The sequence below is a fragment of the Pantherophis guttatus genome, chromosome 14 (genome assembly GCF_059756535.1).
Source record: "Pantherophis guttatus breed Tessera chromosome 14, ASM5975653v1, whole genome shotgun sequence".
NCBI lineage: Eukaryota > Metazoa > Chordata > Lepidosauria > Squamata > Colubridae > Pantherophis > Pantherophis guttatus.
The window spans coordinates 12,853,862-12,871,585 of NC_142076.1; the positions used below are offsets into that span (position 1 = coordinate 12,853,862).

General features: G+C 46.5%; 1 protein-coding gene across 1 annotated transcript in view; it reads left to right on the plus strand.

The window, feature by feature from the left end:
* Positions 1-17,724, plus strand: part of TELO2 (telomere maintenance 2) — a 33,781-nt gene that overhangs the window by 6,356 nt on the left and 9,701 nt on the right. Inside the window, exons 7-19 of the mRNA XM_060692935.2 lie at positions 926-994; positions 2,432-2,573; positions 3,787-3,923; positions 4,684-4,772; positions 5,158-5,268; positions 7,576-7,664; positions 9,724-9,815; positions 11,502-11,618; positions 12,001-12,072; positions 13,033-13,197; positions 14,789-14,880; positions 15,728-15,827; positions 16,831-16,895. Of these exons, the coding sequence (XP_060548918.2) occupies positions 926-994; positions 2,432-2,573; positions 3,787-3,923; positions 4,684-4,772; positions 5,158-5,268; positions 7,576-7,664; positions 9,724-9,815; positions 11,502-11,618; positions 12,001-12,072; positions 13,033-13,197; positions 14,789-14,880; positions 15,728-15,827; positions 16,831-16,895 (1,340 nt within the window). The remainder of the gene's footprint in view (positions 1-925; positions 995-2,431; positions 2,574-3,786; positions 3,924-4,683; positions 4,773-5,157; positions 5,269-7,575; positions 7,665-9,723; positions 9,816-11,501; positions 11,619-12,000; positions 12,073-13,032; positions 13,198-14,788; positions 14,881-15,727; positions 15,828-16,830; positions 16,896-17,724) is intronic.

Here is a 17,724-nt window from a genome sequence, read left to right on the forward strand (position 1 = left end):
AGGAGGAGCCTCTTCTCAGTGTACGGGCACACAGAGCTGCGAAAAGGCAGGAGTGGCTCCTCAGGAGGAGGTCTCCTCGAGAGTAAGGCTTGGGGCTAATTGGCCAATCCCTTAGCCTATTTAAGGAAGGAGGACGACTGAGGCAATTTGCAGGGAACAACTTCGTTCACGTGTCTTGATCTTAGTTCTCTGCAAATTGCTTCTGGGCTTTCTGCCAACCATAGTAAGATTACGATTATTTATTCTTGTAGGCTGTTAAGAAAGTTAATTAACAGCCTTTGTTTGAAAAAGACTGTTTTAATTTAGTAAACTAAGGTTTGTACAGACTTTGTGTGTGCTGCGTTCTTTGGGATCCGTAGCTGAGGCAGAACAGTCAATGAGATGGGGTGGAGTCATCCGCTTTTGAAAAGATTGATCTTATTCCTTTCCAAGCAAGAATTAAAACACAACAGTCAAGTTTACAATCCCATTATAAAGTGAGTGCACGGACACCAGATTTAGTTCTCTTTATCAGAAGTCTCTGTGATACAGGTAATCCTCGATTTATGATCTTACATCTGGGACCAATTGTTGGGGGCAAAAGGCAGTAAGCAGAAGTAGCCTGCAGTACTGCACTCTAACCACTGCGCCACCATGGCTCGTATGGCGATCACGTGACCCCAGGATGCTGCAACCATGGTAAATACATGCCCGTTGCCAAGCAGTCCAGTTTTGACCACGTGACCATGGGGATGTTGTGACGGTTGTTAAGTGCGCAAGGTCATACGTCACTTTTTGAGTGCCACTGTGACTTCCACAGTCACTAAATGTGTGTGGCAAGTCGAGGACTACCTGTAATTGTTACCTCCGTGCCCCTTCAACCCTGCTAGCAAGTGGAATGGTTTCCGGGGTTTGTCGGTGCGTAAACTCTCTGATTTGATTACAGACCAAGGTGCTGCAGACTCTCCTTGGCTACCTTGCCCTGGACACCACCCGCCGTTCCTTACTGACCAAAGTAAGCAGTGCATTAAATGGAAGGGTTAATTGGTGGGCCTAAATATGGCGGGAGGGTTGGATGAAGCAGTCCTTGTGGTCACTGCAAGGTCTACAGCAGTAATGGCTAACCTTTTTCTCTTTGTGTGCCAAAAGCGTGCGTGTATGCCATCACCCATAATGCAATGCGCGCCCCCGTGCATGTCAGCAGGCCCTCCCCCATGCATGTGAACATGCCCGCTGCCCTCCCCCCTGCACATGCGCGCGAGGGATGGGATTCAAACATTTTATCAACCTGTACCACAGCGGGGTGGGTGGGGGTATTTTCGCCCTCCCCAGGCTCCGGAGGCTTTCCCCGAGCCTCTGGAAGGGCGAAAACGGCCTCCCCTGGGCTCCGGAGGCCAGATATACCCTGTAAGGTGTAAGGGTGGGTTGACAGATCAGGAGTGATCCAAAGTAGATCAAGGTAGACTTGAATCTGGGGCTTCTCTGGTGCCAGTCCAGCACCTTCAGTAGGAAACCTGCCTGCCTCTCTTCCTTCAGGCCCAAAGAGATGGGATGGGATGGGATGGGATGGGATCAGAGGTGGTATTCAGCCGGTTCTGACCAGTTCTGGCGAACCGGTAGCGGAAATTTTGAGTAGTTCGGAGAATCTGCAAATATTACTTCTGGCTAGCCCTGCCCCCATCTACCGTATTTTTCGGAGTATAAGATGCTCTGGACTATAAGACGCATCTACCTCTTTGGGTGAGGAAAACCAGAAAAAGAAATCTGCCTCTGCCTCCCAGCAATTTTGCCTCATTGCAGCAAACAGCAAACAGACTGCTTTACTTTCATTTTCGTTTTCAGCACAAGATTAGCACAAGAAAAAAAAAATCTGCTCCCAGCAATTTACCTCCTTGCAGCAAGCAGCAGAGGCCCACGCAGCAATAGGCAATGGCAATCCCTGCAGCCTGAAACAGCTGAGAGTCGGGAGGCCGATCCAAAGGACAATCAACTTGTGCTAATTAGGCTGTGCTGAAGTTGAAACGGGCTGTTTCTTCTTGCTGCTTGCTGCAAGAAGGTAAATTGCTGGGAGGCAGAGGCCAAAGGGTGGGGGCAGGTGGGTGGGCGTGGCTACATACAGTGTATAAGATGCACCCAAATTTTCACCCCCTTTTAGTGCGTCTTATACTCCGGAAAATACGGTATTTGCTGCCTCCCGAGTCCCAGCTGATCAAGTCTCAGCTGATTAGCTGGGTCTTCTTTTGTTGCCCTGCACAGGAGAACGGAGCTGGAAAGCAGATTAGTGGGGTGGGGTGGGAATGGGGATTTTGCAGTATTGCCACGCCCACAAAGCCACGCCCACAGAACCGGTAGTAAAAAAAATTTTTTTTGAATCCCATCATGGGATGGGATGGGTTGGGAACAGGACAGAGCCGAAAGCCCCCTCAGACCTGATGGTGAGCTTCTGATGCAGATTCTGAGAGAGCTGCTGGAGACCTGGAGTAGCAGCAGTGCCGTGAAACACTCCTCAGCCGAGCAGCAGCTGTACATCAGCAAGGCCATCCTTCTTTGTCTGTCTCACCTGGAAGAAGAAGACATCTCAACCAGCCGACAAGGTAAAAGAGGCAGAAGAGGACTTTGGAGAAAGGATGGGGGCAGAATTGGCTCCTTTCTCTGGTCTCAGGTTCCTTATTAGAGCCGTCGGCAGCCCATCCTTCTCAGTCCCTCCCTTCTTCCCTTCCCCAAACTTCTTTAGCCAAAATGTGAGCAGGAAGCTTCAGAGAACGGATGGGGAAAAGGTCCATAAATCAAGCCCTTGGTAGGTGTTCTGATCTAGGCTTCCCAAGAACACGAAGCAGACTCCTTGTCCCGACAAAAAACCCCTTTTTATTAAGTTACTGTGAATTCTTCTCATTCACATCCAGCAACGTCTTTCAAGGGAGAATTTACAGTCACAGATCTTATCTGGCTTGGGGAGCTGCCAGGCCGATATCTTCAAAACTTGGCCAGGAGTCTTGGAGAGTCACGAACCAATTAAGCGAACTAATTGTCTCCTGCAAACTCCACTCCCCTTTTGCTCCTCTTTTATTCCCTCTGGGAGGGGCCATTCATCGTCCAGCTGTGGCCTTACTCCCAAGTCGACCCTTGTTCTTTAGCTGTTCCCTTCATCTGGCAACTCTGCACATGCGCACACTGGGAACAGGCTCCAGCTGTTCATCTGCCTCACTGATGCCTGTGTCAGGTTTCGATGCTATCTCAAAATAAAGGAATTTCCAAACTGCCGATCTTTAAGGAAATTTTCTCTTTATTGAGCATAGTGATCCGACCCTGGCTCTTGCGCGGTCAGTACTGACCTTTGCCCCCCAATCCCTCCCTTTCCGATCCCCAATTCTCTGCGTCTCATTGGCTATCTTCCAAGCCACTTTCCTCATCCCTCCTCCGTCAGATCACAGGAATGTTCCCCTCCTCCCATCTCCGAGGAGACAGAATCTTCAAAAGGATTAAGTAGGCAAAAGTTCAAGCTTCTCCTCTCCTAATATATGTCAGTACTGGGACGCTGACAGCCTGATTCCGAAGGCAGCTGATAACTGGCATACGGCCTTGACCCCCTCTCTGCCTCCGACGCAGAGCCCTCATCAGAGCCTTCCCCAGACTCCAGGACTGGGCCATGTTCCTCCCCAACCTCCTCACTGTCCGAATCCGCTGCTAGCTCCACTGGCTGGTAGTGGGCCACAACAGTAGGAGGTGCTGAAACTCGTACTCGGATGTTTTATGGATACGTTGATCTGTCCTGAACTTGTTCCGTTGCTTCTGGCTTTGCCTTTCCAGAACTCCTTACCATCCTGATGGAGGGAATGAAATGCCACCTGGACAGTAATTTGCCCCGGATCCGTCGGATGGGCATGGTCGTAGCAGAAGGCGTCAGCTCCAAGATAACGCCGGAAGGGCCCGCCTTGGTGTTTCAGGCAAGCAGCTAGAATGATTTTGCTGTAGTGATTTTGTTGCAAAAAAACCCAGCACATTAAAAGAAACCCCAATCTTAAATGTGTGGAAGGAAGGCGCTTCCCCCCCCCCCTCTGCTTCTTGATCTTTCCCACAGGCGTTGTTGAGAGATTTCTGGCTGGGATGGAGGCCTTGTGAAGCCACAAGTCAGCTGTGAACTTCGGGCTGGGTGTAGGGTCCTTTCCCCGGAAACTAATCTGGGTCCTAAACTACCACAATTTTCAAGAGTATAAGACACTCTGGACTATAAATCGCACCTAACTTTTTGGGGGAGGAAAACAGCAATTTGCCTCCTTGCAGCAAACAGCCTGCTTTACTTTCGTTTTCGTTTTCAGCACAGCCTGATTAGCACATACACAAAAAAATCTGCCTCCCAGCAATTTACCTCCTTGCAGCAAACACCACGTGGCAATAGGCCATGGCAACCCCTGCAGCCTTAAACAGCTGAGGGTCGGGAGGCCGATCCAACCCACAATCAACTGCTTGTGCTAATCAGGCTGTGCTGAAGCTGAAACGGGCTGTTTGCTGCTTGCTGCAATGAGTAAATTGCTGGGAGGCAGAGGCCAAAGGGTGGGGGCCAGCAGATGGGCGGGGCTACATTTGGTGCATAAGACGCACCCAAATTTTCACCCTCTTTTAGGGGGGGAAAAGTGTGTCTTATACTCAGAAAAATACGGTAATTTCTTTAACAAATTTGAACGGTTAACATGTCGAATGTTTCAGTATGAAGAAGACGATGAGATCAAAGAACTGAAATCCTTGCTAACCCAAAGACTGGAAGAGACGTCAGATCCTGAGCCCCCAGACCCTGAGTAAGGTTTAGCTTCATTCTTTGGAGATATTTTTTTTTTTGGTCCTGGTGACTTTGACGGAGTAGAAGTCGAGGTTCCATATTGTCAGCTTGAGTCCTGATGACTTCATGAAACCTATCCCTAGAGTTACCTTGGTGAAGATGTAGAAGTGGTATGCTGTCCCCTCCTCCTGAGATCATTTTTGGACTCCTTAGTCTTGATTGGGGATTCCCTTTTGTCTCCCATCTACATAGCAACCAGAGCTAACCCTGCTTAGCTTCCAAACCCAGAAATAGCCTAAAATAATAAGACACACTGCGTCAAAATTAGATATTGAGATGGGCAGTGCCTAACATTTGGTAAACTAAAAGAATAACATTAAAAAACCCTTTTTTCCCTGTTACAGGGACAGCACAGCCAACGTGATCTCCAGCGCGGTTCCACCTTCCAGTGTGACCCCACCAGACTTGGATGCCTCTGAAGACCCCGAAAAAGGAGATGATTCAGAGCTCGATAGGTAGGCTCGATAGGTAGGCTAAGAATGACATGGGCAGTCCTCAACGTACGACCACAATTGAACCTGAAATTTCCATTGCTAAGCAAGGCGGCTGTTAAGTGAGTTATGCCCCATGTTACAACCTTTTCTTCTTCTTTTTCTTTTCTTTTCTTTTAATACAAAACATTCCATCATTCATTAAACAGTGTGTCGTCTGGGTACAGTTTTTTTTTTGGTGTCATAACAGTTAAAGCTTACCACTGTATTCATTTATTTATATCTACTCTTATTTTGATATTAATGCTAAATATTTAACATATCTATTATCATAACATTTCTCTTCTTAACTTATTTAACTTTATTATACATCGCTTTCATCTTTCTTCTCTAACCATTGATAAAATAAATCCCATATATTGTAATAATCAGATTCTTTCCTTTAATTGCAAGTGTTAATCTATTCATTTCTGTACATTCCAATATTTCCTTAATCGCGTTTTCATCTGCAGGAATCTTCTTCACCTTTCCAATTCTGTTGCAAATACAATTTTAACCGCAGTTATTACATGAATAATCAAGTATACATTTTCTTTACTATAATTCCCTGGTAAAATCCCCAACAGGAATATCTCAGCTTTTAAATCAATATGCTGCTGCGTCATCATTCTCCAACCACATACGAATCCTTGCCCATGTTACAACCTTTTCTGCCGCTGTTGCTAAGTGAGTCACCGTTGCAGTAAAATGAATCATGTGGTCCTTAAGCAAATCTTCCTTCCTTTGTTGTCTTGGTTTCGTCGGAAGCCAGCTGGGAAGGTCACAACTGGTGTTGTGGCCCGTCAACGGCCTGTGCAGCTAGTAGCTGATTCACAGCGAGGAGGCTGGTGTGGTGCTGCGCCAGCAGCCTGTGCAGCTGGCACTCGAGTCAGACAATGAGGAGGCTGGAGAAGATGTGGTGCCAGAGGCGGGGATTCAGCCAGGGCCTTCAGAATCTCCAGAGGCTCCCATAAGTGAAGAGGAAGAAGAGGAGGAGCCTCTTCTCGATGCACGGGCGCACAGAGCTGCCAAAAGGCAGGAGTGGCTCCTCAGGAGGAGGTCTCCTCGAGAGTAAGGCTTGGGGCTAATTGGCCATTCCCTTAGCCTATTTAAGGAAGGACAACGACTGAGGCAATTTGCAGGGAACAACTTCGTTCACTCTCCTTCGCGTCCTGATCTTAGTTCTCTTATCAGTTTCCTGCAAATTGCTTCTGGGCTTTTTGCCAACCATAGTAAGATTACGATTATTTATTCTTTGGATTCTTGTAGGCTGTTAAGACAGTTAATTAACAGCCTTTGTTTGAAAAAGACTGATTTAATTCAGTAAACTAAGGTTTGTACAGACTTTGTGTGTGCTGGGTTCTTTGGGGTCCGTAGCTGGGGCAGAACAACTGGTGATCACGTGACCTCAGGACAGTGCAAGTCATGCCAGGTGCCATGCCACTGTACTACCAAGGAGCCTTGGTAGTACAGTGGTTTAGAGCACCCTGTTATTAACACAGCTGCCTGCAATTACTGTAAGTTCGACTCTCACCAGGCTCAAGGTTGACTCAGCCTTCCATCCTTTCTATGGTAGGTAAAATGAGGACCCAGTTTGTGGGGGCAATAAGCTGACTTTGTATAAATATACAAATGGATGAAGGCTATTGCTTAACGCACTGTAAGCCGCCCTGAGTCTCCGGAGAAGGGCGGCATATAAATCAAATTAAAAAAAAAAAAAGTGCCTGAATTTTGATCACCTGACCATGGAGATGCTACAACAGTTGTAAACGGTGAAAAACGATCATAAGTCACTTTTTTTTCCAGTGCTGGTGTAACTTTGAACACTCACTAAACAAATGGTTGTAAGTCAAGGACTACCTCTATTGTTAAGAAACAACAGGGTTCCCGTACAGGTAGTCCTCGCCTTACAACAGTTCATTTAGTTACCGTTCGAAGTTACAATGGCACTGAAAAATGACCATTTTTCACACTTAACGACCATTGCAGCATCCCATGGTCATGTAATCAAAATTCAGGTGCATATTTATGATGGTCGCAGTGTCTTGGGTTCACGTGATCCTGTAGAATCAATGGGGAAGCCAGATTCGCTTCACGACCGTGTTCCTAACTTAACCACCGCGGGGATTCACTTAACAACGGTGGCAAGAAAGGTCGTAAAAGGGGGCAAAACTCCCTTAGCAAATGTCTCGCTTAGCCACAGGGCTCAGCTGTGGGTCGTTAAGCCAAGGACAAAATGTGTATGAATGGAGAGATGGTGACGAATCTTCTTTCCCGGATTCCTTTTTGCAGCGATGACGACCTCGTCCCTTACGACATGTCGCAGGATAAAGAGCTTAAGAAAACCAGAGCTCCCAGCTACATCAGGGACTGTTTTGAAAGTAAGAAGAAGAAGAAGGGAACGGAGGGAGGTCTCGGGATTCTTTTCGCCTGGCTGGCTGATGAGAACTGTTTACCTCTGTCCATCACAGGGCTCAGATTTGGGGGAACGGACCGATTTACAATTTGCTGGGTTTGTCATCCCCTGAATAAAGTAGTTATAAAGTCAGATCTTGCACTTAAAACATGGGTGTCTGTGGAGATGCTCCGTCATCCAGGTCATGGTTGTCCCAAAGGTGCTTTTTCAGGAGGCAACTGGACTTTCTGGTTTTTCTTTGAAGACATTTCGCTTCTCACCCAAGAAGCTTCTTCAGCTCTGACTGGATGGTGGGGAACGGAAGGATTTATACTCCTTGCAGACAGCCAGTCGTTTGCCTCATTTTAGAGCAAGGGTGGGTAAATGTGGCCCTTTTACAACCTGTGGACTTCAACTCCCAGAATTCCTGAGCCAGCCAAGCTGGCTCAGGAATTTAGGGAGTTGAAGTCCACAGGTCATAAAGGGGCCATATTTGCCCACCCCTGTTTTAGAGGGTCATTGAAGCACTTGGAGGTTTATCTGTGTCCTCAGGGTCAACTGAGTTAGTGCTCCTGGTCCCTGTAGTCTGCAGTTTTTTTCCCCTCTGGAAATCCATTCCTACTCCCACACCATTCAAAGGGTCTTAATCCCAAATTGTATAGCTAAAAGTCTGTGGAGATTCTCAGTCAGGTCATGGTCGTCCCAAAGGTGCTTTTTCAGGAGGCTACTGGACTTTCTGGTTTTCTTTGAAGATGTTTTGCTTCTCATCCAAGGAAGCTTCTTCAGCTCTGACTGGATGGTGGGGACAGAAGGATTGATACTCCTTGCAGACAGCTGGTCATTTGCATTCTCTTCAAGGAGGATAAATCCTTCCCATTCCCCACCATCCAGTCAGAGCTGAAGAGGCTTCCTTGGATGAGAAGCGAAATGTCTTTAAAAGAAAAAAACAAGAAAGTCCATTTGCCCTCTTGTAAAAAAAGCACGGTTGAGTTGAAGTGTGGGGGGACACAGCGCCTTCCAGATGATGGACTTCAGTTCCCAGAATTCCCCATCCAGAGTTGGTCAGAATTGTGGGAATTAGAAAGCACTCAAATTGAGGAAGCTGGACCAGGGAATGGCAGCTCCTTTCCTTCAATTGTTTGGATTTCTTTCTTTCTTTCTTTCTTTCTTTCTTTCTTTCTTTCTTTCTTTCTTTCTTTCTTTCTTTCTTTCTTTCTTTCTTTCTTTCTTTCTTTCTTTCTTTCTTTCTTTCTTTCTTCTTTTCCTTCCTTCCTTCCTTCCTTCCTTCCTTTCTTCTCCAGTGTTTCTCAACCATAGCAATTCTAAAATGTTGGATGGGGAATTCTGGGAATTGAAGGCCAAGGTTGAAGAACACTGATGTATCTGATTGATAAACTCCCTTGTTCCACAGGCTCTTGGCAGTGTAGTTGGTCATCATAGGCGTTTTGCAATTACAAACAGAACACCCTTTCTTCCTTCTCTTTGCTAATCCTTTTTAGGTGTGGCTTAAATTGCGAGCCAGAGGGTGAACTCTGTGTAACAACCATCCTATAAGGACATATATGAGGGACATGGTGGCTCAGTGGCTAAGACGCTGAGCTTGTCGATCGAAAGGTCAGCAGTTCAGCAGTTCGAATCCCTAGTGCTGCGTAACGGGGTGAGCTCCCGTTCCTTGTCCCAGCTTCTGCCAACCTGGCAGTTCGAAAGCACGTAAAAAATGCAAGTAGAAAAATCGGGACCACCTTTGGTGGGAAGGGAACAGCGTTCCATGGGCCTTTGGCGTTGAGTCATGCCGGCCACATGACCACAGAGACGTCTTCGGACAGCGCTGGCTCTTCAGCTTTGAAATGGAGATGAGCACCGCCCCCTAGAGTCAGGAACGACTAGCACATATGTGCGAGGGGAAGCTTTATCTTTATCTTATAAGGACAGTAGCAAGTTTCTTCTGATAAAGAAGCCATATTTTTTTTTTCTTAGTCTAGAATTTGACAGTTGTCCTTGTAGCCTCTTCTGCATTTTCACACAGTCCTCTTCTGTTTCTTCAGTTCTGACAGGATCGGAAGATGCCGAAAAATACGAAGCTGCTTTGGGCGTCCTGGAAACTCTGATCCGGAGGGACACAGCCACCGCTCAAGAGGTAAATGCAATTCGTGCCTCTTTGCATTGCAGTTCGGATTTGGAAAAAGCCAGCTGCGGTTATTAGGGATTAGGGATTTTTGCCATAATCATTTTATAGCAATAGTTAATAACATGAAGAGAAGCAGTTTGGTGTCGTGGTAGAAACTGGGAAGCTGTGAGTTCTAGTCCCGCTTTAGGCACAAAGCCAGCTGGGTGACCTTAGGCCAGTCATTCTCTCCCAGCCCTAGGATGGAAGTAGTGGCAAGCCACTTCTGATATCTTGCCAAGAATAGTTCAAGGATTTGTCCTGGTTGCCTACGAGACATGATTGAAGAGAAGGGGGAGAAAAATGACAAGAAATAATCTCTATATGCAAGTTAAGGCTTAATGTCACTCTTTTCATGAAAGCCTTTTCAAGATTTTGAGTGACATAAACCGTGACTTATGAAGATGGAGAAGTAATGTGTGAAGTGAGTCTCAGGGTGCCAAAAAGAAAACTGGAATTTCCCCCCCCCTAGAATTTCATCAATCATAACTTAATTGGTTTGTTCAACCCAAAAAACTAGTCTTATTTACAGGTCACTTGAAACCAATTGGGTTAAAATGTAGGTTTGAAGATTGAGCCAAAGGATGGTTAAGGGGGGGGGGGAAGAGAAGTCCTTCCTTTCTTTGAAGTGTGGGAAGGAATCTCTATACCTGTCTGGAGGATAAATCATGGTTTATTCACCATGTTGTGGTTTCTTTAGTTTAATCCAGAAGAGACAGGCCTATGGTGCTGTTTTGGAATTTGCACGTGCCCCTTGATGACCAAAATAATTAGTTTAGAGCAGGCTTCTTGAGTTTACATGAGTTTGCCTTGTAGAACGTAAGCGAGGTATTAACAACATGGAAAGGGGCAATTACTGTTTGCTCAGATTGCAGCGCCCTCTAGAATTCCTCTCAATTCCTGGCAAATAGATGGGGAAGAAATGGAGGTAGTGACAGATTTTATTTTCCTGGGCTCCAAGATCACCACACATGGGGACTGCAGCCAAGAAATTAAAAGACACTTTGCTCCTGGGGAGGAAAGCTATGGCAAAGATAGACAGCATGCTAAAAAGCAGAGACATCATCCTGCCAACAAAAGTATAGTCATAGTTTTTCCAGTTGCAATTTATGGCTGTGAAAGTTGGACCATAAGAAAGGCTGAGTGCCAAAGAATTGGGGCCTTTGAACTATGGTGCTGGAGAAGACTCCTGCGAGTCCCATGGACTACAAGACAATTAAACTAGTCAGTCCTAGAGGAGATCAACCCTGATTGCTCTTTAGAAGGCCAGATCCTGAAAAGGAAACTCAATTACTTCGACCACCTAATGAGAAGGAAGGACTCACTGGAGAAGAACCTAATGCTGGGAACAATGGAGGGCAAAAGAAGAAGGGGACGGCAGAGAACGAGGTGGCTGGATGGAGTCACTGAAGCAGTCGGCGTGAGCTTAAATGGACTCCAGAGGATGGTAGAGGACTGGAGGAATGTTGTCCATGGGGTCGCAATGGGTTGGACACAACTTCGCAACTAACAACAACTAGATTCAGCAGAGCTGCATAAAGTTGTCTTCCAGCACCCAGCATTCTATAGCCAATTCAGGGTTATGAATTTACCCTGAACTAAATTGAACGTGTAGGGTAAATTCCATAGGAAATTCAGGATTGTGTTCCTTTTGCACAGATGAGCGTGGAACTGGCAAAAGTTTTGCTCCACTTGGAAGAGAAGAGCTACATTGAAGGGTTCACGGGACTTCGGCAAGGTGCCTTGGTGGCTCTTACTATCGCAGACCCCATCCGGGTAAGTAAAGGTATTGACCGTTCAGTGAAAGGATTCGCAACCTTGTAGTGAGCTTAGCTAAGGAGCTGGGGAAAAGGGTGGAGAATTCTTGGCTCTCCATGGGAGTTTGTGGAAAACTCAGCTTACTTCACACAAGGAAGTTCAGTTCAACATCTGGAGGGGGTACAGGGTTCCTCTTCCTATACTCCAGAGCAGTAGAAAGTCAGCGCTCATGAGTCTTTCTAGGAAGATCTAAGACATAAAGCATCTTTATGGTTGCTACTGGAATTCTTTGCCCTGTCTTTTGTGCCTAACTTGTCACTCTTGAAAATAAAGGGAGAATTGAAAAACGCAGAAGTCATGAAAAACGTCTGAAGGAATGCTTTGTCTCTTTGTTTTCTAGGTGGCCAAATATCTAACTTCAGAATTCTACTCCCTGAATTACAGTCTGCGTCAACGGATGGACATACTGGATGTAGGTGACTCCTGCTTTCAAGAACTATTTAAATTGGGGTTACTTTAAATTTCATGTACCGTATTTTTTGGAGTATAAGATGCACCCTTTTCCCCCCAAAAAGAGGGTGAAAATCTGGGTGCGTCTTATACTGTGAATGTAGCCCCGCCCAGCCTCTCAAACGGAGGTTTCAGAGGCTGAAAAAAGCTTCAGAAAAAAAGCCTCAGAAACGAAGCTTCAGAAAAAAAGCTTCCAAACAGAGCTTCAGAAAAAAAGCCTCTGAAAGGCTTTGATCTAAAATAATATGGCAAGCAACAAAAGAAGAATCAGTAAAGGTTCTAACCAAACTATGTTTAACAAATCTGGAGAATGACACAATAACCAACAGATTGGAAGAGGTTAATCTATATACCAATACCAAAGAAAGGAGATTGAATAGAGTACAGATAGTCCTTCAGAATAAAAGCCTCTGAAAGAAGCTTCAGAAAAAAAGCCTCTGAAAGAAGTTCAGAAAAAAAAAGCCTCAAAACAGAGCTTCAGAAAAAAAAGCCTTTTTTTCTGAAACTCTGTTTTGGAAGCTTTCAGAGGCAGAAAAAAAAGCAAGGAACAACTCACAACCAACGAACCTGTTGCTAAAACTCACCTCTGGAAACAGCTGATTGGGGATATTCCGTGAGGATCCATCCACCAATCCGCTTTTTTCTTATTTTCCTCCCCAAAAACTAAGGTGCGTCTTATACTCCGGTGTGTCTTATACTCCGAAAAATACAGTAAATATAAGGGGGAGTAAAGTTTCTAATGGGAAGAGCTGTAGAACAAGGGAATGGTCCACCTACGGAGGTGGTGAAGTCTCAATTTTTGGAGAGGCTGATAGTTACCTGCCACAGGGATGATTTAATTCAGTTTTTCTCAACCTGGACAGCTTTGTGATGCTTGTTGTAGCGATCTTTCCACTTCATGGCCTCTGGTTTCTCCATCCAGGTGTTGGCTGTGTCTGCCCAAGAATTGTCTCGGCCAGCTTCGTCTCCCTCAAAACCAAATGCCAGTCAACCCAGTATCCAAATCATCTCTCATACCTCTTCTTCTCCAGACTGGAAGAAAGTGGTAGATGAGAGGATCAGAAGCAAGACCCGAAGGTTTGCAAAGGTGGGGCCAGGAAAATCCACTTGAGTTAAACCTTTAACCTCAGCAATCTCTTAAGCATCCCACAACCACCAAGGGCGAGCCACTTGGCCTCTGTTCAGCAGGACTGAAGGCCACAAAAGACGGCACTGGAGTCAAACACAACCTATGGGTGGTACTTATTCTGATTGGGGAGCATCTCTCTTTATTGTGAAATCCTACCTTGTAGAACATTGTACTTCTCTCTACTTCCAACCCATTCCCCGTGTGATGAAATGTAGACCTGCAGAAGGAGGTGGAGAATCTCAGCAGCTCCACAGTTTCTTGAGGAGGCAGCGCATTCCAGAGAAAAGCCCAAAATAAGAGATTGGATAGTCCTGAGCTGAATGGGGGAAGGAGGAAGAGGTTTAGGGTAGCCACACCCTAGAATTTTTCAGGATACATCCATTACAGGGGTGGACTGCTGGGGGTTCGCAGGGGTTTGGGAGAACCTCTAGCTAAGATTCAGTGCAGTTCGGAGAACCCCCAAATCCCACTCCTGGCTGGCCCCTCCCACCCCGCCCCTCCCAGGAGTCCCCATGCGGCCCGTTTTGGATGCAGGTAAATGCAGGGCACACGCAGAGACTCGGGGAGGGCAAAAAACGGGCCTACCGGAGGTTTCTGGCCTCCAGAGGGCCTCTGGAGCCTGGGGAGGCCTTTTTCGCCCTCCCAGAGGCTCAAGAAAAGCCTTCGGAGCCCGGGGAGGGCAAAAACACCCCCTCCCACCATGGTGCAGGAGGCGGACTAGGCCACGCCCACCATGGCCACGCCCATCCAGCAGCCAGGCAGAAAACCCCTTGCTAAAATTTTTGATGCCCACCCCTGATCCATTAGGTTAGAAAGTCATCGCTTTACTCTGGCAAGAGTCTGTCTATTAGGTGTAAGCAAATAAAGGATTGAACTTGATTGGATTTTATTGTGTCGTCTTTGGGCCTGACACTGTCTCAGTCACAGTTCCTTCTGCTCAGTAAGTGACTAGTTGGATGTCCTCAGCCTTAATTCTTCCAAACTAGTGGAATGATGGGAGCTTATTCAGCACTTCCTGGATGCCAAGTTAGTTAATCTACATCCTGGAGTCCCAAGTGACTAAGAATCAGGACCCAAAGGATGACTTGATGAACAGTGAGAATGATAGTAGTAAATAAGGGGTGTGCTGGAGAGTTAGTCCCTAACCTTTCATAGGACCCTGAAGACCTCATTCGGGGCCTGGTCTGGGGCCACCAAGAAAGGACCTTTCTCCTAGTGCTGTTTACTGTGTTGTTTTTCTTGGCTGCTACATATTTTTTGTCCTCAGGATATATTTGTTTTTATTCTGTTTTCTACCATTCACCACGCAGAGTAAATTGCTAAAATGGGCAGCTTTACAAATGGATTTTTTTAAAAAAAGAAATACGGGTTTTTTCAACCTCTTTTCCTGTTTCCCATCCTTATAGGGCAGTGACCGACTGCAAAACAATCTCTTGCAAGCAAAGAAATTCTTCTATGGGTCTATTTTGGGAGGGAAAACGCCACATGTCTTATTGTCAAAGCGTCTCCTGCTGCCTCGTATCCAACCCTTATTCTTTGTCTGATACAGGGCCCGTCCCAAGCACAACCTTTGGGCACTCCTAACCAGTTCGCTCCAATTGCTGGCCATTTCTTCTTCCCACTTCTTCGGAACTTTGACAGGTGAGACCAATCTTCAGGTCCTTTTGGAACAGATTTCCTCTTAGGGATGCAGCTGCTTTAATGAGTGGCAGATCCTATACAATCCAGGGAAGTTCTGCAGCTGTTTTCATGGGCCACAAGCCAGAACTGTGTGTGCGCGTACTTCTGTAATTCTGAAGCATTGCCCAACGCTTGCAAATCCTCTACAACAAATTTTATGATTACCGTAGCCCCATAGCCCGTGCCCCACGCATGCCGGAAGTGGCACACAGGGATGTCTTTCCGGGCACGCCAGTCGTTGCCCGTTGCTTTCCGGGTTCCGGCGCGCACATGCACGCCGGTCAGCTGGTGTTTGTGCACGTGGGAGCACCGGAAATCGGAACAGCAACTCCCTGGCACACATGCGTACACCGGGAAGCTGAGCTTCCGGTTTCCAATCTGTGCTTGTGCGCTGGCTAGCTGGTATTTGTACGCCAGAAACCAGAAGATATGACCGGCGCGCAAACGCACGCCAGAAACTGGAAGCTCAGCTGCTCTTCCAGTTTGCGGCACTCCCCCACGCACACACACACTCTCCTGTTTTGGCAAAAAGGTTCATCAATACTGCCATAGTCTATTATATCAGGGATGGGGAACTATGGCTCTTTTATGGCTTGTGGACTTCAACTCCCAGAATTCCTGAGCCAGCCATGCTGGCTCACTCAGGAATTCTGGGAGTTGAAGTCCAAGAGTCATAAAGAGGCCATAGTTCCCCACCTCTGTATTACCTTGAGCTTCAAACAATACGAGGTGAACCCCAAGTGGAACAGTTGCCCAACCCATGGCTTGTTAAGCCAATCAAAACATTTGCTTTCTCTCTGCCTTCCAGGCCTCTGACCACCTTTGACCTGTTGGGGGACGATCACCTGGTCCTAGGACGACTGGTACACACGTTGGCGATTCTCATGTACTTTGCTGTCCATGCTGCGGTGAGAAGAATGGAGAGTGTTCTCATGGGGTCTGCTTCCTCTGCTTCTGCTTCCTCTGCCATTGGAGGCATGGGTACCTTCAGAAGATGGGCACAGCCAGTGTTGGGTTTCAAAAATTTTTACTACCGGTTCTGTGGGTGTGGCTTGGTGGGCGTGGAATGGCTTGGTGGGCAGGGCAAGGGAAGGATACTGTAAAATCTCCATTCCCTCCCCAATCCAGGGAAGGTTAATGCAAAATCCCCATTTCCACCTGATCAGCTGGGACTTGGGAGGCAGAGAATAGATGGGGGCGAGGCCAGTCAGAATTTTTACTACCGGTTCTCCGAACTACTCAAAATTTCCGCTACCGATTCTCCAGAACCTGTTGGATTTCACCCCTGCTTTGAGGGGAAAACGGGGGGCAATGAATTCATTTTTTTAAGACCTGCGCAACGCATGGAATCACACAATAAACGAAGCCCACAAGCCAAATTAAGTTTCCAATCAACCAAGTTAAACACTTGTGCCTGCACAGTGCTGGATTTCAATTTTTTTTTACTACTGGTTCTGTGGACGTGGCATGGCTTGGTGAGTATGGCAGGGGAAGGTTATTGCAAAATCCCCATTTCCTCCCGATCAGCTGGGACTTGGGAGGCAGAGAATAGATGGGGGCGGGGCCAGTCAGAATTTTTACAACTGCTTCTCCGAACTACTCAAAATTTCCGCTACCGGTTCTCCAGAACTGGTCAGAACCTGCTGAAACCCACCTCTGGGCACGCCTGTTGCCTGAAATCAAGGCCTTAGGTAGAGCAGAATTGGCCCATCTCAACTGCTGTATGATTAAAGAGCAGCTGAAGCCTTTTCTTCGTGTTAACTTTATCATTCTTTTGGTTTTCCTATCTCAGAATGTCTGATGACTCAGACCATCTCCGTTTTCCATTATCTGCATCTCTTTGAGATTCTCCTTCTCTTTCTTGCTCACCTGGATTTTCTTCTGTGTTTTTTTTTCTTTTGGGGGGGGCAGGTAACACCTGCAATGGGAAAGGCATTGCTGGAGTTTGTCTGGGCTCTGCGTTTCCACACCGACACGTAAGTTTTTGTGAACACTTAAAATCTTTGTTTCTCAACTTCGGGGGACTTTAAAATGGCTGGACGTCAACTCCCAGAATTCCCCAGCTAGCAGAAACACTGACTTAGATGAATTTGAAAAGTACATGAAAAACCAATAGCCTAGTGAGACGGAATGATGTAGTTGTCTCACTTTGGCCTAATTTTCTGTTCTTGGATTTCCAATCTTCACTAAAGCACTGAGCATGGGAACAGAGAAGGGAGGGCCTTCTCTGTGGGGACACCTACCCTCTGGAATCAGCTGCCCCCAGAGATAAGGAGAATCCAAGACCTCGGTGCCTTCCGCCGTGCCCTTAAAACCTTCTTTTTCCAGCAAGCCGGGCTGGCCTAACACTTTTTAAAATGGTTTTAATTGTTTGTTATTGTTTTTAATCATGGGGCCAAATTTATATATATCTTTTTAATTGTATTTTAATGTTTGTAGTTTATGCTTTTACTTGGCTGTTCACTGCCCTGAGTCCTCAGGGAGAAGGGCGGTATACAAATTTAAAAACAAACAAACAAACAAACAAACAAACAAACAAACAAACAAACAAACAAACAAACAACATTTGAAGTCATATTGCCCTCCTCTAGTTTTTACAAAAGTCAAAATAACAGAATAACAAGTGTTATGGAAGGGACCTCAGAGGTTTTCTAGTCCAACCTCAAGCAGGAAACCCTCTACCCATGATGGCGAACCTATGGCACACATGCCACAGGTGGCACGTGGAGCCATATCTGGGGGCATGCAAGCATTGTCCTAGCTCAGCTCCAGCGCAAATGTACGAGCCGGCCAGCTGATTTTCGG